This window comes from Melanotaenia boesemani, chromosome 11 (assembly GCF_017639745.1).
Source record: "Melanotaenia boesemani isolate fMelBoe1 chromosome 11, fMelBoe1.pri, whole genome shotgun sequence".
NCBI classification, from domain to species: Eukaryota; Metazoa; Chordata; class Actinopteri; order Atheriniformes; family Melanotaeniidae; genus Melanotaenia; species Melanotaenia boesemani.
In genome coordinates, this window is record NC_055692.1 from 16,931,215 (window position 1) to 16,957,010 (window position 25,796).

A 25,796-nucleotide genomic window follows, 5' to 3' on the forward strand; every position below is an offset into this window, starting at 1 on the left:
GCATGCTTGTTGATAATGATGCTGAAAGTGTGTGCAAGACAGTGTTATGTAAATGTGTGGTTTGATTTGTTTTGTGATAAACTTTGGGTCTGTGACTGCTTGAGATTTTATGACGCAAAAACTGTCATGTAAAGCACTTTGTGTTGCTCTTATGCCTGAAAAGTGCTTTATATATAAAGGTTGATTTGATTTGATTTGATTTGATTTGATTTGATTTGATTTGATTTGATTTGATTTGATTTGATTTGATTTGGAAACCATGAATTGTCCTTAAATGGACATTGTGTAAGAATTACTTCCATCTAACGTTGGAATCGTGTTTTGCATTCTGATGTATAGAGAATTGCAGCACCTCACTTTCTCTAACACGTATTGCAACAACAGTAGCTGTTGTCTCAAAAAGCCTCAACAGCACTGATGAAAGCATGTCATCTGATAGTTAATAGAATATTCACTCAGGTGAAGAGGTTCATGATTTCATAAATATTGCAAACTGCATTCCATTGAATTGTCAGATATCGTTCCTCTGTGTTTAGAAGAAAGAATGGTTCTCACAGGGGAAATGGATCTTGACGGGAAACTGGACTCAACACAGCACTAGCTTTTTGTCACAGTAAAAGCTAGCTCATAAAGCCTTCCCACCAGCTTTTAGTCCTGTTTTACCGCAACTGCAAGCCAGCTTTTACCGTGACTATGAAGGCGACTGAAACCACATAAACATACATGCTTCCCTGCCAGTTTACCCATCATATGTATGAACAAATCTAAAATTCTTTGCTTACGAGAATGTGTCAGATCGTTAACAGAGGTCATAATACACCAATGAAAACATATATATACATACAGACATTGATTTTGTCCTGTAAACAACAGTAAATGTTACACAACCTCCCTTTAACAAATTACACACAACAGCCAATGAAAGTGTAGTGAATGTTTGTTAAACTGTGTCTTCTACAAATAACATGGCAAAGTGAAGTAAGTAAGTATAACCATGGAATTTGGTCCCCAACAATTCATGGAAACTTTGTGTACTGTTGCTGTAAATGTCGATGTGGTAAAGTATGAATGCAAAAAAAAAAAAAAAAAAAAAAAAACTAAAACAAAAAAAAAAAAAAAAAAAACTTTTATGTAGGAACCTACAGAAATACATGCCCATGGTTACTCCTACTGACCTTCGAGTCTGTTGCATAACTTGAAACTTCCATGAACATAAAACAGAGAAAAGGAAACACAGACACATCAAACTACACACTAAACATGAAACATGCAGAGTCACACATGTAAGAGCAGAGAACAGAGGCATGATTTATTGCAGAAGCTCTTAAACTATGAAAATAAACTACTGTTGGGTCTCTTTACTGAGAACATGGCCCCACTCATTCACAGCTGTAAGTAAATACTCCCATCCTGCATGCAGGAGGTAAATATACAAACCTCCATGTTTGTCACACTGTCAGTGACTTTATTACACCAAATTAATCTATGAGCCTCACACATTTTAGTCATCACGAGACCTTCCTGTGACAAAGTGTCTGAACAGCAAAGTCCTCTTGTTTCTTTTATCTCTTTGACATATTTTCATTCTTTAAAATTCTTTCTTTCTTAAAATGAAAAATAAACTGAACAAGTTTATTTAATTGCTGCTGTTGTAATGGGTTTGAGACACAGTATAATCAGCTCAACTAAGATTTTTAAACCTTTTATACAAAGCTAAGTTGTCTAATAACTTAGACTCTATCCAGATTAACCTATGACCGTGACATGTTTCCATGTTGGCTTTTTCCAGTTATAGCTGCTGTGTAATCAAGGCAACAGAACACAGAGATGACAGCATCGTCTTTGAAATAACTACTTGATACACCAGTGTTCCCATCGAACTCCATGTGCCACACATATTTCCATGCCGCAGGTTTTGCAAGTGAGAGCTATCCTCAGATAAGCTGTGGGTACTTGGTGGACTATTTACAGTATAATGTGTCCATGGAAACTTGCAGGGCAGGGATACAGATGACGCAGTCCTACTGGGACAAGAAAGATGATCTCTATTGTCTTGGTCACAAATATTTTGCTTTTCTTTGAGCCTTTTTGGTAAACATGGGCATGTGTACATGAGCAGCAGTGTTTCATCTATTTATCATAATGTAAATACACTGTAATACATTCTCATTATTATGATCACACAAGATGCAGATAGGATATTGTTTTCATATTCTCTTTTATATAGTACTTAGCACTGTACTTATACTTATACTATACTTACTTTGATAAATGACTCATGCTCACATTACACCTTCCTATGCCAATATAACGTTTGTGCCCAAATGTCCAAATGTCTTAATCATATCCATATCCCATAAAACATGGAGCATTCCTTTGGTTTCATCCTCACCCTGAAAGTCAATCTTTTTACCTTCAGTATCCTGTTTTGCACTGAATAACTGACGTTGCCAGATTTTGTGACAAAAAAAGTAACCCAATCTGTAAAAACAGTTTCTCATAATAGGTGGATCTGGCAACGCTAGAGTCTACAGCAAGGTTGCTGGCAGTCAAAGAGCCACATTCCAAGGTCAAAACAAGATTAAACTCAGATTTTCTTCAACATCTTTCACCCATGTTCTCTAGCTTTGTTGAATGTGGGGAAATACTGTACAGCATGCAAACTACAGCGAAAACCCACAGTTATATGTAGATTAAAACAAGACTTTATGCAACTGCTGCTGCTGTTAAATTTCACTATCTAATCTTAGTGGAGAGGACATTGTCACAGTATCAGGGGGGCAGTTGCCAAACCAGTAGGGAGCAGTAGGGGCAGAAAACACCCAGCAATTATCTGTGTTTTCCAACTGATGTGTTTCTAACCATGGCTGGAGTGTGGGTTCAGATTTACAGAGGTGACGGACATGATCGTCCCTGAGGAAGTTTCCAGAGAGCCTGCTCTGAGAGGAATGTGAGGCTGCTGACATTTACATGTCTTCAGTTACTGCACAGTTTACATAGCCGTTAATTTATGTTTACTCATTTATTATTTTTATTAAGTTGGGAGGCACTGAACAATTTATTAAGTTAGTGAGACTAGTTGCTGGGGATATTGAGGACATTTCCCTATTTGTCCAACTTATATGGAATCCCACAAAAATGCATTAAACTTAAAGTAGAGTATGTTATTGAATGAACTGTAAAACAGGCAGTTGAGCAAAGAACACTGTCAACAAACAACGTTTCTCAGATGACCTTTAGCAGAAATCATTGCTCACAGAGGCACCAAGAGTATCGAACGCCAGAAGTATGAGATTGATGCACACCTTTATACAACAAATACAGCTGCTTTAAAATGCTTAAAAAAACAACATATTTTTCTTCAGCTGCAACTCCTTAAATTTCTTTACTTGACAAACAGACGCAGTGAGACTCTTTTGGATCCTGTCATAACCGATGACAGACACCGCTCCTTGTTGGGTTTTTACGCTCAGAGCTCAAGTTCAGTCGTAATTCACCATAACCACTTTTTTAAACCTCAGTGAGATCTAAAAAGTTGACAGAATGATCTCTATAAATATTGGTAAATGCTTTGGAAGAGCATGTGTAATTTTACCCACATGGTCCTGGCTAGCCATCACTGTTTTTAAAGGCAAATGTTAAAATGAAAAAGAAGTGTTCTGCGAAATCATAACTCATGCACTCTTCCTTCTTTCTCTTTCTTTCCAGGGCCTCCAGTGTTTCTAAGCCCCCTCCTGTAGCGCCAAAGGTACGGTGAAATCATTTCCATACAACGAGTCAGAACAATTAAAACAAGGCACACCAGCAAAAAATAAATTTTAATGATGTGAAATTCAGTGTTTATTTAGTTATATTAATTATTCATTTTCATCATTAGGTTTAGATTTTCTTGTTATGTGGACATAGGTAAAAGTAAAAGCTGTTATCAACAGGTTGTGAGGTTACCATAGCAACAGATCGTGTATAAACTGATTAATATGAAAATGGCTGCAGAAAAAAAAATGATGCCTTGTTTTACTGCTTTGGAGACATCTTTTATGTAGTTACACCCTTCTGAAACAACACCAGTTTTAAATTGCATGTCTTCATTAATTTGCTACATATATTTAATTGTAAAATACACTGAAAATGCTGATGTTTCCCCAATAACCATCTAACAATCCACCTACCCAAAAAGGAAAGTCTCTATACCTCTGTGAGTGTGTGTGTGAGAGAGAGAGAGAGAGAGAGAGATTACAATTTGAACTAGTTATATTTGACAAACATATCCTGAAATCGCAACCTGGGAAACATCAGTATACTGTGTGCTTTGTTTTGATTTATCTTTGTGTGTATCTGCATGCTTTTTTCTTATGCTGGTAGGGCGACAGATCAGGCATCATAAAACCAGTTGCCATCACCCATCCCTTTCCTCCACCCTATCCCCACCTCCACTCCTCTGCCCCATACAACAAGGCCCCCAGACCTTACGGGGACTGCAGGTCAGAGAGTGAATACTCTCCTTCACAGTCACCTTTTGCCACTGTCATCCCCTCCCCATCTTCTGCATTCACTCCTGCCTCCTGCCACATCAGTCCTCCTCTTTCTCCTCCTCTGGTCTCTCACCCATCCTCAGCCTCCTCCTCACCCCCTGTCCTCGTTCCACCTCAGTCATCGGTGTACAACACACCAATCAACCTCTATTCCACTGAGAATGCGTGTGAGGTGGCCATGGGCCAGAGGCGGGGCCTCTTGGAGAATCAGGGTGGAGCCTTACCACTTCAGTTTAATGGGTGAGTGGCGGCCTGGATAACTAATTACTCAGTGCTTGGCGACCTTTACATTCCCCTACTTTTCCCTTTGAGACTCTCCAAAGATCTTGACCTTTTTTGCCTCTTTTCTGATATCATTGAACATACTGCTGCTGTCTCCTATTGATATCGGTTAAAGAGTTCCTTACAAATAATGTGAATAGCTTGCAAATGTATAGTTTTGCTGTGGCTCAGAAAGAAACAGTGAACGTTCGAGTGCCAGTTCCTCACTGAAAATGCTGCCAACAAGGTCTATGGTTTGAATACAGCCAATAATGTAACTAACATTTTATCACAAGCTGCAGCAGTAAAACCATTCAAACCAGACTTGAGACAGGTTTATATACAATAGATAATTTTAAAGATCAATCAGTTTAGTCATGTTGCGTTGTAATTAAATAATCGCAATACTCGTCCTTTTGTCCATTGCTTGAGTGTACAACTAGTGTATATAACTCATGGTGCTTTTTTCACCAAAATCTTGTATTTTGCTAATGAAAAAAATAGCATGCAAAGTAACATAAGTTATAAAGGACAGGCAACTAGTAGATGAATGTTACATACATATAAAAACCCAAACTCAATGTTTTTTTTTAACCTTACATCAGCCCTTTGAAATATAGTAATATTCACTTCAGGTTGTAGACACAAGCCAAAGTAAACAGGCCCCATTTTATCATGAATATATGAAATAGACCTCTATCCTGGGGATCTGTTTTTGTGTGGAGGCTGGATACCTTGCAGCACAGCATTTTGTCCAAATTGGGAAGTAACAGCACATGAAAAGTGAAACTTTACCTTCATATCATTCATGCCTGTCTCTACCTCTGTCCATATTATTTAAATCCAGTGCATGATGTTAAACGCTGTGTGTGCTGCCCATCTCTGGGTGCTGGTTTGCTTGCTGAAGAACATTCCTGACTGTGAGGTCATAATTTTCTTGAGATCATTACTTGAGATTTGGTGTTTTGTCCTTTGCTCTCGTTTTTCCTATCTTTGTCAACATGATTTCATTTGCCTCCCTCATCTTTTTTCTGTCACCACTGCTGCTCTCCCCTCTCTAGAGGCTGTGCAAGTATAACTGTGCAACAAAGCCACTAAGCTGTATAAATATAGCCCGCACTAGTAACCAGAGCTGGTTGGCATTCTCTTTGCTCTTGTACCAAGTCAGTCAGTGAGTAAAGGTTTCAGGCTTAAATTCATATAGATTTACACATAAGCTATGCCTCTTCACACACTTAACACACTTTTATCAAGTCATTTTATTCCACTTACTCACTTGTTGTTAATCCTGGTCATTGTTTAATAGACAGATGCATAGATATACAGTACCAGTCAAAAGTTTGGAAACACTTGGAAAATGTGACTGGTATTGTATATTGATCATCCATAACACCCAGCTGAAATAATTTCATAATCTCTTAGTTCATTTGATTTATGTTTGTTTTATGTGTACTAAATGGTTGGTGGGTTCTCAGAAATTACACACCGTGCACACTAACACACGACACATAAGCTGCATTTCTCTTTGGGATGATTCTCTCAGATAACATTTACTAACCTCTTAATTAATAAAATCTACTTGAATGAAACCTGATGTTTCTTTGTAGTTTTATGACTTGCTTGATTTATCTACTTGAATCCTATTTTTAGCTTTTAATTATCTTCCTTGCACTTGTTTAGAGTGTTTGATTATAACAGCTATTTCGGTCATTCCTAACACATCACTTAACTCACCTAGTTTATAAATATATGTTTAATGATGCAAAGTCTTTGTCATCATATGTTACAGTAAGTGATGCTTCTTGAATAATGCTGGGAAATGTAAGCATTTCAAATGCAGCTCACCTCACTGCAGGTATTTTATTTAATGTATTATTATTTTGCCACAACACAGATTTGTTTTCAGAACAAGCATGTATGTTTATTTGCATGCTGTCTGTGACCTATTTGGTTTGTTTCAGAGGGGAGTTGAAACAACATATTTTAGTGTCTCTTACTGTAAAAATATGTATGTCAGTGATCTCTGTCAATTTCTCTTTCTTTCAATTATTGTTTTCTCTGCTTTGCAGACTGCAGGATCTCTTCCAGTCACAAAGTTAGTCTCTGAAGCATGTCCAGTGTTCGATTGCCCTTTTTTTCTTTGATACCCTGTCACTTTTCTCTCTCTCTGCATGCATTTACTGACTTCGTTTTACTGCCTTTCACAGTTTACATAAGGTTTCTCTTCATCTGAAGTCATCTGTTTGTAAAACATTCCTAAGAGCTTGAATAAGGCAACCAGACGTCTTGTTCTTGGTTCTTGAAAGTCTGTAAGTTCCATTCATTTATCCATCCAAACATCCATTGTCTAAACCTGTTTATTCCAACGCAAGGCCTGTCCTAGCTGCTATGTGGCAAGAGGCCAGTCCAGCATTTAAACTGAGAATGGTGTAACATTTTCAAGAACCATGTAGAAGAAGATCAGTTGTCTTTTTTAAGCTCGAAGGGTAACTTTGACCTTGATGACTCAGAATTTACATCAGCGCATTGTATGACATTAACACGATTTAATTCACCAGAACTGTTTACAATAGTGTGAGATTGCAGCATACACACATCAGCTAATTAAAATCAATCCAAGCTGTAGTAGGTGTCACATTATTCTGAGCCAGCAGTAAATTTTCCCCACAGTAGTAAATTTAGATACTGATATTGACAGTACTTGTACATGAAGATCCATACATACTCCCATTTTAACAGACTATATTGTCAAATATTTCATGGATGACTGTATCTGTGAGACCAAATTCACATTGACCTGTCAACACTGCCATACCCACATCGCTGCTATAACAAGCATGTGTTGAGAGACATCCATAAATCAGAATATTCATTTTGCTAGATGACTAGAGGGAGTGTATTTATAGCTTATTTATTGACAACATGGCCCAAGAAATTGGAAATGTGTGAGTGTGTACGTGGGTGTATGTGTGGGTGTGTATTGTCTAACTAGCTGATTTATTGACAGCCAGTTGGAAGCAGGCATGCTGGCTCTCCCATTCCTCAGAAAGACTTCACTTTTTACTGTTCTTGCACATGTGAAAACACAAACTGCACATATGAACATGTAATTATGCTTCACAGTTATCAAAGTAAAAATGCATGACACTCTATTTGATTTAAGACAAACACTTAAATAACCTTCTTTTTCTGCCCAAAATGACCCATGACTCTACCTCACTACAGTTTCAAACAGTTCAATAGCACCACCATGTGGTTTAAACTGGCACTGCATTCATTTATTTTTTTCTTTATATTATTTAACTGTTTGGCTCTTTGTTGTTGGCAGTTTGTGCTGCAAAAATATTTTTTTCTTCTTGTTGTTGTTTTTTTTCCCCCCCATCTTTTAAATTTAATTTTCCTTCCTATTTTTTTCACTTCATAAAAGCTCACATTTCCTTTAATTTTATTTTTCAGTCACTTATTTTCCATGTTTCTCTCCCTTTTTCTTCTTTTTATAACTCTCTGTTAGTGGACCTCAGAGTATTTTAAAGTAAGTCTTATCACAGACACACGGTCCTGTAAATGTTTATAAATGCTACTTATGTATGATTTCCTGCCTTTATTTGATCTATGTGCTGATTTCTTCTACTCTGTTTCTGTCATTGATTTCCAAGAAAATCCCATCAGCCGCCACCAAGGTACACTGGTTTAGACCTTCACACCAAATACATGTAACAAAATGTGGTGTGACCTTTCCCCCTTGTTCATGTCTAATAAGCACAAATTGTAGGTGACTGTTCCATAAAGTGTGTTATAACAATACACTTGGTAGTTTGTGAATTTAAAAACCCTTAATTGAAATTAACCTACATAAAAAAAAAAACAAGAAAAAGAAGAAAAAACATCCCACTGTCCCTCTGTGAATGGCTTATTTGTCTTCTCTCTCTCTCTCTCTCTCTCTCTATTAAATTGTAATAGAGAAGTGGTTCCCAACCTGGGGTCCCTGGACCCCCAAGGGGGTCCCCCAAAGAACATTGGGGGTCCCCAAAGCTTTGACTGTTCAGAACCAGTGTGGTATAAATTAAGGCCACGTCCACACACAGACGGGTTAAGGTGTATTCACTCAAGTTTTTTTATCATTTGAGTGTTTCTTTTACATGAAATCAGTGTTTTGGGAGCCCAAAAACACTAACTTTGCACCATTTCATTAATGAAACATTTCTGAGAAATGCCACAGTGCAGATGATTCATCATTATTTTGACAAAAAAAGTAAAGCTATATATTGATGACTACCTTAAGTTTGGTTTTATCGAAGGAAAAGAGTCAGACAGAACACATCGTTTATGGTGAAAAGCAGCTAATTAAAGCATTAAATCATGCATGGTTTCAACAAGGGGTGGGCAGGGGGGCACAGCTTTTTGGTAGCTGCATGAAGGGGGTCTTCAGAGAAAATAGGTTGGGAACCATTGTAGTAGAGCATCTTTAAAATTGAGGACACATTTCATGACACCATCTATCCTTCTCTTAATTCTTCATCCTCAGAGCTTCCAGGAAACATGTTGTGGATACTGACATCCATTTTTACCATGTACCCACTCACGCTGATGCAAGCAGAAAGCGTATAATGGAGGACACCGAGGACTGGCGCCCACGTACGGGCACCACCCAGTCCAGATCCTTCAGGATTCTGGCTCAGATCACCGGCACCGAGAATGGTATAATACCAACAAAAGTACACACAAAAGTCTTTAGATATGAACCATAGACTAATCATAAGATTAGTGGTTATTACAGTTTATCTAATGCTATTAATCTAATTAAAACAGATACTGTAGCAGCCTATTGACTTTATTGTTTTTACATAATACAATTTGGTTTTTTTTTTCCACTCTTTCTCTTGCAGTTCAAAATGAGGAAGCAGACGCAGCCAAGAAGACAAAGTAAGTACAGCACAATTAAGATGTTTCCATCCCATTAGCTGTTGAAATGACTATGTGGGGTAACAATGCATATTCCTAAAATACCATTCTTTCTAACTGCTTCATACTGATATTTTATTTAACTTACTAAGCTGGATGCGTTTAACATAAAATCTACATTTATGTAGCAAACATAAAATATTACTCCTAATCTCGGTGCTATAATCCTAGAAATCATAATGATACTGTGTGAGCACTTCCTATCTCAGCCACGTAAGGATCACATTTGGTCCATTTATTAAAAAACCAGACTTGTGCTCACTGTATTATGGAAAAATGTAATATCTCTAAAAGGTCAGAGAGAATTTGAGTTGTGTCAACTGAAACCGCTAAAGGTTCATTTTAACGCATCTATAGTAGCGCATAAGCGTGTATGCGCTGGTTGATGTGTTTCTCATTGTTGGTTTGTGTGTGGCTCTGACACTGTTGCTGTGATACATGTTGTGTAACCTGTGATTGCATAGTTGACAGTCACGGCTGTGCTCCGGTCTTACTCTCATTGGATGTTGTGTATTGGCTGCTCGTCGCTCTTGCTGGTTTGTGGTGATACATCTCATGTTAACATGCGGGTGTTCCTGTGGGCATTGGATGTGTGGTTTCAGTTTTAGTTATCATAACACCTGGTTTGCATTTGGACAAGCTAATTGTCATCTAAATATTCCTTACAGTTTTGTTCATTGTAATGTTTTTTTTTTTATTTTATTTTATTTTTATTACCTTCCAAGGCAATTTTCCATCCTTACTACATTACACTCCTGTATATCATCAGCTTCTCTTGTATCAGCTCCATCTCACTCTTGTGGTAGCATGGCTATTCATGCATCACATAGTAGTTTGCAATGTGACTATTCTACTTTATCTAAATAATTTTTATGTGTATCTTTTGGTGTTCTTTTTATCCTTTTCTTCTCTCTTTTTACTCTGGTGTGCTGGATGGCAGAGTGAACAAGACCACCACTCGGTTTGTCGCTGGCCCCAAGTACAACGAGCTAAGAGACTGGCACCACGGCGTGTCTGCTCGCACCCTCAATGTTCAGTAGACTTTGTGTTTGGGTGCCTTTATGTCAGTGGGTGTTATTGGCTGTCTGCTGGGGTATTGTTTGTCTGTTAAATGTCTACAATAGACTCTTGAAGAGATTAAAGCTTGTGCATTAATGGTAGTAAAGGAAGTTACGACAAGACAAGAATACTGAAGTGAGAGCTTTTTGTGTCCATATGTATGTATGTGTGGGCATGCCCTCTACTGTTGCATCATGGTTAAGCATCTGTGTAGATTGTCGGGTCACGGCAGTTTGAAGAGCTTAACTAGAAAGCAGCTGAACTTCTTTTTTGAATCTCGAAGACATTTCCCTTCTCAACCACAAGACTTCCTCAGTTCTAAATGTCTGGTTTGCAGTGAGTCATTAGCACCTTCAGAGTTGATAAAGTCACCTGTGGATCATTTGAATGTGAGACCGAGGTTAAAGGACTGTCTTTAGGAACTGCATTATAAATAGCTGGTTTGTGGCTCTTTAGGCAACTTACTCTGTTTCCCCAGAATAACATAGTGGTTTCAATCTCTTATTCCTCAAAACATCTGTTTTCTCCTAAATGTTGACATTAGTGTCTTTAAATAAGTGTCTCTTATCTATATGATGAAGTGAGAGTTCTGAGTTTGGCTCTCTTGCAGTCAATCATTTGCATTCAACTGAACAGTTCTTCAGAATCCCATAAATCTTATGTGTTTTTATAAGATCTTTCTAAGTTTTGCTGACTGTCAAGTCATAAAACAATAGTAATGGTGCAGTTATTATTTTTTCCTCCCTTTAGATGCTGCAATTCATTGTTCTGATTTCCTAGATGTCTTGATAAACAACTGATGCATTGTCACATTATGGGTTCGTGTTTTCAGTGAGTGTGCCACAGCTAACAAAAGCCCATAAATGTTCACATAAGTAGGGATACAGATGTGACTTATTTACTTATTTATAAGTGGAAAAAGTGTAGAATCTTCAGGAATAAACAATGCCCATTTGAAGGAAAATTCCACAAGCTCTTTCAATGCAAAGCTAACCGAACCTTGCATCATTTTGATGAATTACGTTCTGACTTCCTAGAAATCATTTAGCCAACAACTTTAATATTTCAAGGTTGCTGTTCAAAATCTGTTGTGTATGCAGTGTTGTCTGAGTCTGTTTCATCTATATTTCTTTTTGCAGTTTGAAATCTTGATATTAGTAAGGTACACAGTGATAAAAAAATAAACATACAAAAATTAGAAATTTTTTGTTTGGTGGATGTAGTATGTCTGTAGGGCTTCTTGGCAATAAATATCATATTGTCCAAAAGCCTGTTTATTTTCCTTTGAAATGGTGCTACATTTGTAAGGAAAATACATTTGTGGGATGAGCAGCAGAGTTGAGTATGTAGGATGTGCCCATAAAAAAAAACTTGCCAATAGCAAGTTGATTTTTCACTAATAAACATGCTAAATGCATAAATAAAACCCATTATTTTCGTTTTTCCATCCATTATCTGCATTGGCACAGTCCAAAATGCTATGCTATTTGGATTAAAGGTCAAATATCTTCAACAACCAAAAAGGGAGCCCAGCTGCTTTTTCCTCCATAAAACTGAGCTTGATCCTTTTTAGCCCTTTTATTTGTGCTGCTGTGCTTGGTCCACTGATTCCAACTCAGAGGGTGGAGAGCTATAAATTATCTGATTACTTCCACTTTGTAAGACACAAAATTGAGTTTGATTGGTGCATTTTTGTAATAATTTTTTTTCACATCTGGAATCTCTTCAATTATTTAATTGTGGAGGTTGTATCATAGTAAATGCCAAGCACCAACTTTAATTGAAGATTTAATGGCTGTTAGCTGAGCCTTGAATATTTGTGTCATCCTCTCCAAATAAAAAGGTTTCAAATAAATTCATGCAAGATAAAAACAAATGGTCTGGACATCTTCAGTCAAACATGCAGCTGTCAATCCACCCGTCTGGATAGGGATTGTATTCACATTGGTGACATAACACAGGACCTGTTCCCATGATATTATAAGAAAAGGAAGGCAGTCTGAAGTGGCCTGAAAGCTGTAAAATCAACACATTATGAAGCATTCAATTTGCATTCATTCTAATAAAACATAACATAGACACAGAATTTTTAAATATATATTAAGCAAACCTTAAAATTATTTTCCATTCAAACTGTTGAGCAACAAAAACCAACAAAGGACTTACAGTTCTGCTGTTCATTGTTTATATCTTTCTTACCACTATGATGTAGCAACATGTAGTTTACATGGACATGTGGGGTTTAATGGTGGAAGTCTGTTTCTGAGCAAATCTGGCCAACAGCTGCCTGAGTGTGTGCAATGAATTTGCAGTCTGTTGCTTTATTTCACTTGGATTGTATAACTGTATGTTACTGAAGGCACTTTTTAAAGGAATAATGGCTTGAGTACCTTTGTTTACTTCTGCTCTTTATTTAAATGCGTATTCAAAATATTTTGTATCTTGACATAGACGGGCTGTGTGAAAATTTCTGTAGAGATTTTGAATTGTGGTGCATGTTTGTACAATATATTTAAACCAATATCATATATTCCAACCTGCTATTTTGAGACATTACTTTGCTAAAATTGAAGAAAAGACGTCTCTTTTTAGTGAGTCGGCTGTTTAGAATTGATAATTGATGATGTGATTGCATAAATGCTATTCATATGCCCTTGCTATGAAAAACATTTATCCAGAGTATTTCCAAATATTTTATCTGAATGTTTACTTCCTGTCATCAGTTCTGGATTTGATCAAAGACACTCCCTTTAAGTTTCTAACAGCCATTTTTGAACAGCTTAGACCTTGCAGCTGAAATTTATTTTCTGTTTTAAAAATTCTGTAATGTAGAAAATAAACTGATGATGCTTCTTGTTCCCTTTTTTCCCTCTGTTTATGTCTTTTTTTTCTCCTATACTTCTATTTTCTCTACTCTTCCTTCTTCAAGTTATCTCACTCACTATGAGACAAACAGTGGGGAGGTCAGGTATAAATTATCACCTAAACTTTTCACACGTCATTGTGTTTTGTTCCTTCACATGGGTGAAAATGATCTCATAAAGGCTTTTCTTCATGTAACAAAACTAACATTTTTTTGTGTAAAAGGATATATTAGTAAAATTAAGTTGTCCTTTTTCTTATTTGAGTGTGATATAGCACTTGAGTGATTATTGTCTTTTTCACAATTGACTCCACTAAAATAAACACTAAGTTCAATTTTGTTCATTACATCAGAGCACAACTAAAAAAAAAAACTCATTACTAATAACCATATAACAGTGTCTTCTGTTTTCTGCCAGTAACAGATCTCCAGTACACCAACCTTCTCTTAAAGTTGGTCATTTTCTCTATAAAATAATCAATGACAAAATTTTTGCAAATGCCACATTTTCTCATATTGATCAACCTCAGCCCCAGGTGACAGAGCCCTCAGATGAGCTATGCCAGCCAAAGAAGAATGCAACAGTCCAAAACCATGTCCTCATCTCCAGTCCTGACACCCTTTTAAACAACCAAGATCAAGTGAACTGTCTGTGGTCTACAACACACCAGCATCTGTTTGCCATCCCGGTGAATTCTGTTGGCATGTTTTGTCAAATGCCCCCAACACCTGCCATGAACTGTCCATTAACGCAAGTGCTGGTACCTTTAGCATACAGCTGCACAGCTCTAAACCAAATGCTATCATCTCCCACCAGTCACTACAGCTCCTCAGATGCTCCAAAACAAACTGACATCTTTCCTAATGTACACGTAAAACCAGCAAACACACAACACTTCTTGCTTGGCCCAAACACTATCTCTTCCCAGGTTCCAGCAGCCTCTTTGTCTGTTTTAAGTGTTTCACCTGTCCAAACAGAGGGAGGATACTCCTCATGTGGTAGTAATTTTTTACAACCTCACAACCAACTACCTGAGGCTTCTTCTGATCCGATTCTTGGTGGGCCAGCTGCTTCACCAACCACCATTAATCTGATCACCTCTTCAAGGTGAAATAAACTAGAGCTTTATTAAAGCTTGCTAGAAGATCTAAAATAGTTAAGCTATCATCATACAGGTCATTTCTACACCCCCCCCCCTCTCTCTCTCTCGCTCTCTTTCTTGTGTAGCAGTTCATCCTTGGTGCCACAAGAGGGAAGCAGCAATTTAGAAAATACTCTGTCCGTAATTTGTGTCACTGGACATAATGGTGACAGTCATGAATTTTATAACCCTGTCACTGAGGGTCAAAAGACAGTGCAAATTCCCTTTGGTCCTTCACCTCAACACAGGTGCTGCAATATTTTTAAGCATAATCCACACACAAGTAAAGTTTTCAAATGATTCAAGCAAGCTATGTCTTTCCTCCATCTGCTCTCCAAGCTCACCACATGAAGGTACTCGTCTATCTCATCATCTCTTCTCTGCTAAACCAGTCAGGTACAAGTTATAATGACCTTCAGAAATCTTTTTTTTTTTATCATCTATTGTTTATATTTCAACTGCATTGATAGGAATGTAAGCCCATGCTGTCACAATAAATTTTTAATGCCACTTTCTTTTCAGTGATTATTATGACAACAATAACATTCACTCTGGTGAACTTACAGCAAAGCACTTTTATCAAATCCTCTGGACTTCCTGCCCAGAGCTGCCCCATGTATCCTTCCCCTCACCCCAAGTTCCCCCAGACAGCCTGCAAAACACACACATTCTGTGTGTAGTAGTCCAGTACTTGCAAGGTAAATTATATGTCAGTATACCGTTTGTTTGGCAGCTTCATTGTACTTCTTGTCAACAACTTTTTCCTATATAGTATTAACTGAAACTTCCTGTCCATTTCTATAATTTCTTAATTTTGTTGTCTTATCTCCACTGGATTCCCCAAAGCTGAACATTATTAATCATTCATCACAGTTAGCTAAAACAGTAATATTATTTATTTGTAGCATTAATAAATTTAACCTTATTGTCAGATTTACATTTTTTTGTAAATTAAAAAGAAAACTTTACACAATGTAGAAATAAAAACACTTGATAAGATTGATAAGTTGAACATCTAATAGTATCAGCTCCAGAATTACTATAAAGGCAGTCCCATGTATTGTGGGGGTCAATAGTGGAGAAAAAAAACATATTTTTTTGTAGAGGTCCATACAAGGTTGATTCAGCTCCAATAATTTCCCTTTCATCCATTTCTTTTTCCCACCTCAATGTGTCCTGGTTAACTTATCAAAGCAATCCACAACCCTCTCCGAAGTCAGCATACCAGTCCATTTTGGATGCCCTGCTCATCTCCCCTGTCATTCAAACTCCACTGCAATGCATAAAGACGAAGAAAAAGAAAAAGTATTGCAGCATCAGTGAGCTGCAACAGCTGAAAAAGAGCAAAAGGTACACAGAGCAGACCTGGACAGAACTAGTTTTAACTTTTACTTGTTTTAACTGATCTGGGTTTTGGTTGTTTTTTATGCTAGTTGAAACTGAAAACATCACAGTTGTTTAAATATTTATTCAAATTCTTGTGGGACATCTTACAAATGCAGTTTTGTCCAGATCTATGCCCCCAAAAGCGGTGCAGTCATCTAACTTAAATATAACATGCAAATTCTACTAAACTCACATGACGCCTGCAGCCTTTGCTTGAAAGCTCCCACAAATTTACTGAATCATACCTGACAGTATTTACTGTGCTAAAGTGGAGAGTCAAGTTATTTATTCACATTATAAAGTCATTTTACTACCAAATATTAAAAAAAAATACTAAATGTCTTTTTATTTTTAATGGACAGCATAAAGAAGGACTGGAAGCCATTGAGCGTGTCGTTCATGGCAGTGAAAAAGCCATATTTACTCACAGCATGCCAGCACCAAAAGACATGGTGCATATGTCTCTGTGGCGACAGTTCAAGGCAACTATGACATTCTGTGGTCACTGTTAAACAACTTGGCAGCATCTCGTAGAGATAGGTCTTTGGTTAGTGGACACAACTGTAAACAGTACAACCGTGAAGTATGAAAAGTGTCATGTGTGAGGTTGAGTGGGTGTTCGCATGGATGGATGGATGGTTTCTTTCTAAGATGAGTGTGAATGCACATGCATGTATGTTTACACTGTGTGAGAACTGAATTTCATCCAAAGAATATCACAGTGTAAAATTATAGACCATCTGTTGTGTGGTAGGGAGAGCTGTTGGACAGCAGTCAGCTATGTTAATGGACCATTTGGTCAATGCTCAAATGAAACCAACACATTTACTGTGTGAGATGCAGAATACAAGTTCTTTTTGAAGCTACAGTACACAAGGGGTTACTTTATATATGTAAACACTTGAGGGCGACTAAAATATACTCTGTTTTCACCTATTATCACTCATTACCAAACAAACAAGAAGTCCAGTTTATGGAATTTAAAATAGAATTTGCATATGAAAAATAAAAAAAGCATCAAAAATGCAAATTAGTGCAACTGATGTGGTAGTCTTAAAGTATATTATATAGGAATTTTAAGGTTCTGCTTAGTTTAAAAAGCAATAGGTTACAAAGCAACATAAGCGAAGGGAAAAAAAAGCATTTATATTTCTTTACTTCCGTCCCTCTTTAATGATCAAAAGAAATTACACAGTTTGTATGTGTGGCCAGATGATCAACAACTACAAATGTATTAGAAACACAACAGAGATTTCTACTGAATAAATCACAGTCAAGCAGAATACAATCAAGTTATCATGTAATTTGCCTGATTGGTAGAGAATATTAATGAGCTACAGTGTAATGAGCTCTAATGAATGACAGACTCAGGAGCATCTTATTTCCTGTTCTATTTGTCACCCGTCATTAGCCAGTTACCATCGCTAATGTGAATGAATTGTTAACATGTCGGCCAGGATAATTCATATAAATGACTCTACAGTCTGTAATCTCCCAGAGTGTGATAGACTAATAGCATGATGAGGGTGAGGTTTTTCCTGTTCCTATCAGGGCTACTCTGCTTGACAAGCTAATAGCTGCAGCTGCCCATTTCTGATTGATAAAAAGACAGCCATCTGATTTACTGGCTTAATTTATGCACTTTTCAATCTTTGTGGTTAGTTTCAGTAGTGGTTAGCACCAAGGTAAATGTGTAGGGCTCTGCAGATGTTTCAGTAGCAGCATTTTGCTAGCATGCTATCATGCAGTCATACCGTTCTCGTGAAACATTCTTCAAAAATATATATATATTTTTTTTATTGTTTTAGCTGCAGAAAATTAAAATCCACATTAGGTTCTAACATGTAACACTGTTAATCACCTCTTTAAGAATACACAGAGGACAGTAGGAGAGGAGGTGTCAAAGGATTCCCAAACAGTCAAATTCAGGTTCAAACTGAGACTTGTAAAGCTGGGCCCACATGATAACAATAAGGGTAATTAGTCACCCATTTGTCTTACATGGAGCATATTGATGTACAAAAAAATCAAGTGATGAAAGTCCGAAGTTGTAAAAATTTAATAGTCTAAAAAAAAAAAAAAAAACTAAACTAAAAATGAAAATTTACTGTCTTGGTTTTGTTTCTGACTGCGGATAGAAGAAGTTATTGTGAAGCATGACCACTGGTTCCTGCTGCCAGGCACATGATTTACAAAATGATAAGCTCATAATGAGAATGAAGAGAGATATTCTGCAGCCTGACAGCCTCTTTCCTATGAGCAGTACTTAGATTAGGACTGCACAGACGATAGACAAATTAACTGGAATCAATGCTAACTCAACAGTCCTCTCAATGCATTTATCACAATCCTTGTCATTTCACTGGACTGTAGCTTGCATGTCCATTGTTTACCAGAGTGCTGCTGTAAATCATTTAATAGTTAAAATCCACATTTCCAGAGAGTAAATCCTATATGTCAGTAACATCTGCATGTTGCTACTAAACTATGTATTACATCTCAACTTCATTCCTTTTTTGTGATATTTTTGCCTCTCATGTCAAAGGGTGTCTTGGCATCAGTCTACCACAGATGAGGGCTGTACTCTGTTTCCCTCTCCTGTCAATGCTGTCTATGTTTTTAGGTAAATATAAAGTTTCTTCTGTAGTTTTCCAAATAGTCTACAACCATTATTTTCCAAAGCTACGCAGTAAAGATATCATAGAAGATTCTGGATGAGTTTTTAAAACAGAAAACCTTGTTGACCTTCGTCTCTCTGCTTGTCTTTGCATGTTTCCTTTTTTATTATCACAGTCTCCTGGACTATCTCCCATTTCTTCCCTTTCGTTCTTTCTATCTCACTTGCACAAAACATACAGGCACAACTCAAGGTAACTATGACTGCAGTTGCCATAACACATGTCTGCCACGAGTCCCCTAATAGCCCGGCACAGGGGGGAGGTTGCAGTGATCCAACTGTTGGCATCGATAACAACTATGCATTATAGCTGTAATTTGCCTGGGGAAGAGATCGTTGGCCCACCCAAGCTACTCCACTGGCACTAGTGAACATACAGATAAACACACACACAAACATACACTTGATACTTTTGAGATGTTATTGTATTGACATTATTTTACAAGAAAGGAGAAAGTTTTAGGGTTTAGGGACAAAAGTGATTGATTTTTACCAAAAGTTTTATGATACTTACTGAGGTACCTTTCTCACTCTCTGAGTGGAGAGGCCTGTCTGCCGGACTTACCTGACCCCTCTGTTGGTTGTTGAAGTCATTGTTACTTGTGAATTGTTAACCTGCGTGACCCAAACAATCGCAAGACCTGTTGTCTAAATGTTTTTCCTTAATAAGATCCTTGCACTATCAATGATATGACATGAGTATATTTTGTTATATTTGTGTGTCAAGAAAACATTTTGACCCAGTAGAGACCGTGTTGTACTCATATAAACTTTGCCTCAGAAAACATGTTATCTTTTGAAACTGCGAGAAAGCACATGTAGAAATGTTACAAATATTGTTTATTTATGCTTTTTCAGAGATTACATGTGTCATGTAACTGCTGTTTAGAACCCTACAGTGGAGATCTTCAACTTTGGTCCTTGAGGGCCACAGCTCTGCAGGTTTTAGATTTTCCCTGTTACAACATACCCGATTCAGATGAAGCAGATCTTTTTCTCAGGTGCTTCACAAGCTTGTTAATGAGTGAGTGCAAGCAGGAAAATATCCAAGAACTGATGGCGACAGTTGAAGAACATTGTCCTGCAGCATCATACATTGCTTTTTTACTAATATATCTAGTATAATGAGCCGATTTAGTTTTACATCTTAGTGGCTGATGACAATAAACTCCCAATGCTTCCATTTTTTTCTCTATAAACATTATCCCTATGTTGTATATTTAGGGTATTTATTAGCTTTTCTTCTGTGGTTTTGTTAAACAAAATCCTTAAAAAGAGGCCCACCAGCTAACTCAAAATTCTGATGAAATGAGCAAAGCCCATCCACCTGAATTAAAAAAGTTTATGGATGGGTCTGACCCCTTCATGGACCTGGTGGTGGACGACTGTCTGGAAATGGGCCCAGGAAAACATGCCCACTGGCATGGTGGTCATCGGAGGAAACAGCATCATCATGTTTGAGGCCTTGGAGAGAGTATGAGAGGAAAGGAGGTCAATGCTGATGGAAAGTATGAGCTACACCTTCATACATTGTGCTGTCTTTTTTCTTTAGTTGTTTATTGAAGCGACGTGTTAGCAATTTAATTTTGTTGACCAGTAAAATGTTTGTATTCCACTTTACCCTGATGTTTTGTTCTGATTTAAACACACACACACACACGTGTACATATATATATATATATATATATATATATATATACATATATATATATATATAAAGGATGGGGGGCAATCATATTCATTGTTAAAAATGTCGGCTGCAACAAATATGCAAACTAATCACTTAATGGAATTAAATAGATGTAGTGTGATTCTTTACTGCTTGATAAGGACTTTGCCTTCTTTCCATCTGGTCATCTGACATTAGTCCAGTCCATTTCTAATGGAAACATTTTTATAATTCTCTTTATTGTTCCTCTCATCTCCTCATCTGAATCATTAAAGTGTTCTGGCAGCACTTTTGAATTGATGTTCGCGTAGTCCTACATAAACCCACTTTTCTCTAGCCATCAAACCTGTGGCCTGGACTCTGTTCTGTTTTAAAGGTGGCACATGGGTACCGTGCTCATAAGGAAGAAGTGTGCATGAAGTTGAGTACCGTACTGTTTATTGCTGTAGTTGCAGTTCATTTTGATTGACTTTCACCATTTCTGCTTTGTCAGCAAGTACATGGTCTGGAGTCTGTCTCACTGTATTTTGACATGACCTCAAGAAATTGAATTGTATTATTATTCACTTTTATAGTAGGTGAGGCCTCCAGTGAATCAGTTTTAGGTCCTCATTCAGACTTTGTCGCTGAGTATATTGCAATTTCTTATTTTGTGAATGTGTTTGATTTCAAAACATTGTAAGCGATGTAAATATAATTTGTGTTTTCCCTCTGTCTGTCTGCACAGTGAGGAGAGTGATGAGCCTGAACTCAACTCCCATGAGTCTGCAGTTGTTAAGACTATGATCAAAGGACCAGCTCCAATCCAGGGTAAGCAGTACATGGCATCTCTCTTGTGATGGTTTTTCATTTAGTTGCTCACTCAGCTGCTCATTAAAGGACTGGTCACCTGTCTAGGTTGTACCCTGCCTCATGCCTTATAACAGTTGGAATAGGTTAAGTTGGATTACGTGAATATCAAAAATGGATGCATTAATAGTCATAAAAGGGAGCACTGGCTATAATCACTGCTAACCTGTATTACTACATCCTTCATAAAATCTGAAAATGGAAACTAATGTACAGTTGGCATGTCTCCTTTTAACAGTGTAAATAAATGTAAATAAATATAAAAAATACAATGCAAGATAAACAGATTAAATAAAATACTTTATGTTTGTCCTATTGCTAAGTCTGCATGGAAACTATGGGATAATGCATTGAATATTCTCCAAAATCGAACAAAATCATATACGTATGAGTATGTGCATGTTGCTTTTAAGGGATTTTGTGGCATTTTTTATTAACTAAATCAGTGGAGTTTAATCAGACCCATGGGCCTGAATTGTTTTAGCACTGGTTGTGTGAATTGTATACACTCACAAAATAAAATTAAATACAATCAGGTAAGAAAGTGCTCAGTTAAAAAGTTAGCAAAACCTTCTAAGTTTGTGTTTTGATTTATTATTTGTTCAAAATATTTCTTTGGCAAAAGGAAAAGGGGGCTTTTTCTTCTCACACACACAAAACAGGGCTCCTAGTCCTAGAAGAGTGTGAAACTGATTTACAGCTGTAGGGCTGAATGTTGATACATTCAGTTAGCAAGGGGGAAAAGACTTATTTTCCATGGCTGAAGCTTGACATGTGTTGTGAAATAGGTCATTGCAGAGTTTCTTTTCCTCCTCTCATGTTTTTCCTTTGTGGAAGGCCATTAAACAGGTCCAAATTTGCCCATGGCACCTTGCTCCATCACATGTGCAGCAGCTCTACTTTGTCAGAAAGATAATATTTATTGAGGGGACCTGTGGGGAGTTATGAATAACGTTCTGGAGGCAAGACACAGAGCTGCAGTATAATCCCCATCAGCACTCAATCAAGCATGGATGCCTGTTCTGTGTATGATTCACTTTACCTTGTATGGCTTCAAATGATATATTATTTAGACAAAAGTTCATTCTTTTCAAATAATGCTATGCTTAGCTACAGCTTCTACTCTGTCTGATCTTTAAACACCATTGTTCTCTTTCATTTCTCCCGCTGATGCAAGTGCTGCTCAACAAAAATGCTAAATGTTTTTATACTTGCTAGAATATACTACCAGTCATATAGTGTCCCAGCAGCATTAAGTCACTGTCCCATCTATGATCTAAAAGAAAATGTATTTACAAAAGCTGTTATTAGCAATGGTTATTTACTTGTTATTGTGTATTGTAAAAAGGAAAAAATGATTCAGATGAAATTTAGAAACGCAGCCACATTAGAATCAGAATCCTTTAGTCGCCTGCTTCTTCATCTTCACCATGCAAAACATACATGCTAGCATGACTAATGGCAGTTTCACTAAGAGGCTTTTGGCTAAAACTTTGCACAGAAAACTGATTCACATTAAAGTCATTATATGTGATAAATTCTGAAACTTTTTTGTAGAAAATTGTTGTTTTGCAGTCATCTTGTAAAGAAACATCTAATAGTAGCCCTCTTTACTATTGTGTGTATAGTGAAGGCTTGGATGTGTTAGACACATCCCAACTTTTACCTCAAAATAGAAGGCTTTAAATGAATACCCTGCTAACCCAAACAACTGTAAAGCCATCAGGCACACCTTATTACATACAGTTGTAAAGTCAGCTGCAATGCAAGCTTTCCCTCACTGTTAACACACATCCAAAAACGCCATATTTCCATTTATACTGTGGAGATCAAAGGCCAAATTATGTGTTTAGCCAGGTGTCTGGTTTTCGCAGATGGAATGTCTTGGTGGTCTATGTGTGGTTGTGTGTGTTTGGTCATGTGTGCACACATATAGCCCATAGGAATGTGTTGAAAGTAGAAAAATTGTGTGTGTTTCTGAAGATTGATGCGGTGAATCCATGGCTGTGACAGCAGTAGTCTGCCAGCTGCATGCAAAAACATGACACCTGCTGGGTGTGTAGTCAAGGAGGGCAGAGGTCAAATAACTTACAAACTAGGGAAAAAACACACATTTCCATAGCCTTTGTGGCCCCAAAAGTGTGTGTTTTTTTTTTTTGTTTTTTTTTTTACATCTATGCCTGATCCTTCAAACATCTCTACTTCTGTGTGTCTCAATCAGTGCAGTCTTTTTTCTCTTCCACCTCCTGTAGGCCTCAGTCCACAGATCGGTTTGATCACTCCATCTTTCGGGATGAAGGGTAATGGCAACACCAGCGTCCCAAGGGGTCCTATCCCAGCTCGACCTGTGCCTCAGCCGCACCCTAAAGATGAGGACACTTTGGTTCAGATGGCAGAGCATATCCCTGCTGGGACTCGAACACCCATGTGTGCACATTGCAACATGGTCATCAGGTTAGGGAACAGATATGGTGGTTAATGTCAATGGTCACCTCACAGCTTGTGTTATTGTGCATCAATTTTTTTTTTCTAATACATACAAGTACAATTTTGTAATTTCCATTTTTAGTGTGAATGCTTGGTGCAAAGAGATCTTAGTAACGATTCTATGACATTTAAGACTGTTTAGGGAATCTCATATATTTACTTCAACGTCCTTGACCTTACCTCTAGAAATGCAATACTTTTCCAGGGCAGTTTTCCAGCTTCAGATGCCAGAAGCTCTCCGAACTGTACACATTCCTTGAAAATGCTGGTATTTAGCTTTTTTTACGATTAAAGGTCCCATCACTTCAAAAGGCCTCTGTATTTGATCCTCTCAAATAACTTCGTCAGCTACATCAACTGAAAAACAACACAGATGTTGGAGATGCCCTATTTTTTCATCTATGTGCAGAACTAACACCAGTAGACTTATTTACAATAACTTGGATTTGCTGTCATCATAAGAGAAGTTAGTTCAACTTAACTGAGAAATATAAATAAATTACAAAAATTACTAATTCTGAATAGTTGCAGAGGGAAGGCAAAACTACATGTTGACCCACTCTAAACATGATTTTATACATGGATATCTGCCTTATTTAATTACACCTCAGAAAAAGACATATTTAGAGTTAAAAGAATTCTTTTCATCTTGGTACCCTCTTGCAGCTGCTGAAGAATCCTGAAGAATCCATAGGCTCTGACTTTGATAGTAAAGAGGCTGTCATCAAAATGTGTTGTTAAATGTGCAAAAAACATTGCACATTCATGCTATTTAGGTCTAATTAGGTATTTACCCTTTTCACAAGGATAATCAAGAGAGGTGATCTCTCTTGTTTGGGAGCTGACAGACTGACCTGAGCATTATCTCCGTTTGTGTCGCATGTCATCCAGGAATGGTTTGCTTACATGCTAATAGCTGGTAGATTGGGCCACTGTTAAAATAAGTGCCGATAAGCTCAGTGAATAAGTCTATAGTTTCCCTCTTTATCTGATCAGACAGGACCAACGTGTTGTCTCGGGAGAAGCAGGGCAATGGTCTAAATGTTTTTTTAACATGTGGTCCTGACAGTGACTTCAATGGAAAGCTGAGTGAATTCATAGATGAGTTAATCAGCACTAATGCAGAGCCTGAACCTATACATTTGATTATCTGTTAATTACTTTGACACGTTTTTAGAATAATATTAGAAGTAAAAATATCAAAACTAATCCCCATAGTCCTCCTGAATAAATCCACTGTATCTGCCAGGTCTTATTTTGAGGGTATATGTTGTCTATTAGAAATTACACAATTACTGACAAATCATAAAGTTCAATGACAAGGCTTCCTTATGAAAAAGTAAATATTGTGATTAATTTAGAACTTCAATAGATCATAATTCAGAATTACTTTTAATTCTCCAGTGACGTTGAATATTGTATCTGAGTGCTACTATACATTTAGAACTCATAGTATGACTAATACAGCTAAAACTTGTTCACATTAATTTTAATAAGATGTCAATGTAACACATGCATCTTTTCCACATGGGTTTATTTATTCCCAATAAAGAGTTTTTATGTTCAACCTCTTACTATCTATTTTTTCAGAGGACCATTTTTGGTTGCAATGGGGAAATCGTGGCATAAGGAGGAATTTAACTGTGCACACTGCCGCTCGTCCCTGGCAGATGTCGGTTTTGTGGAAGAAAAGGGTTCTGTGCACTGTGAACACTGCTATGAAGAGTTTTTTGCTCCTGCATGCAGCCGCTGCCAGGCCAAGATACTTGGGGTAAGTTTGTATATAAAAAGAAAGAATGGTTACTGAGAGGAGGACATGTTTTGTTACTCATCATTATAACCATATCTGAATATTTTAAGCCAGTAAACACTTAATGTTTAGATTTAGGTAAGCGTGACATAATGTGTG

At 37.3% G+C, this 25,796-nt stretch overlaps 1 protein-coding gene across 4 annotated transcripts in view; it reads left to right on the forward strand.

The window, feature by feature from the left end:
• Nucleotides 1–25,796, forward strand: part of pdlim5a (PDZ and LIM domain 5a) — a 65,836-nt gene that overhangs the window by 32,105 nt on the left and 7,935 nt on the right. Inside the window, exons 4-12 of one of the 4 annotated variants that reach the window (XM_042000271.1) lie at nucleotides 3,709–3,748; nucleotides 6,863–6,888; nucleotides 8,305–8,325; nucleotides 8,450–8,473; nucleotides 9,319–9,491; nucleotides 9,680–9,716; nucleotides 21,279–21,361; nucleotides 23,653–23,854; nucleotides 25,478–25,658. In XM_042000271.1, the coding sequence (XP_041856205.1) occupies nucleotides 3,709–3,748; nucleotides 6,863–6,888; nucleotides 8,305–8,325; nucleotides 8,450–8,473; nucleotides 9,319–9,491; nucleotides 9,680–9,716; nucleotides 21,279–21,361; nucleotides 23,653–23,854; nucleotides 25,478–25,658 (787 nt within the window). Of the gene's footprint in view, nucleotides 1–3,708; nucleotides 3,749–4,362; nucleotides 4,773–6,862; nucleotides 6,889–8,304; nucleotides 8,326–8,449; nucleotides 8,474–9,318; nucleotides 9,492–9,679; nucleotides 9,717–21,278; nucleotides 21,362–23,652; nucleotides 23,855–25,477; nucleotides 25,659–25,796 lie in introns of all 4 variants that reach the window. The other 3 variants (XM_042000273.1, XM_042000270.1, XM_042000274.1) reach the window with 3 other exon arrangements.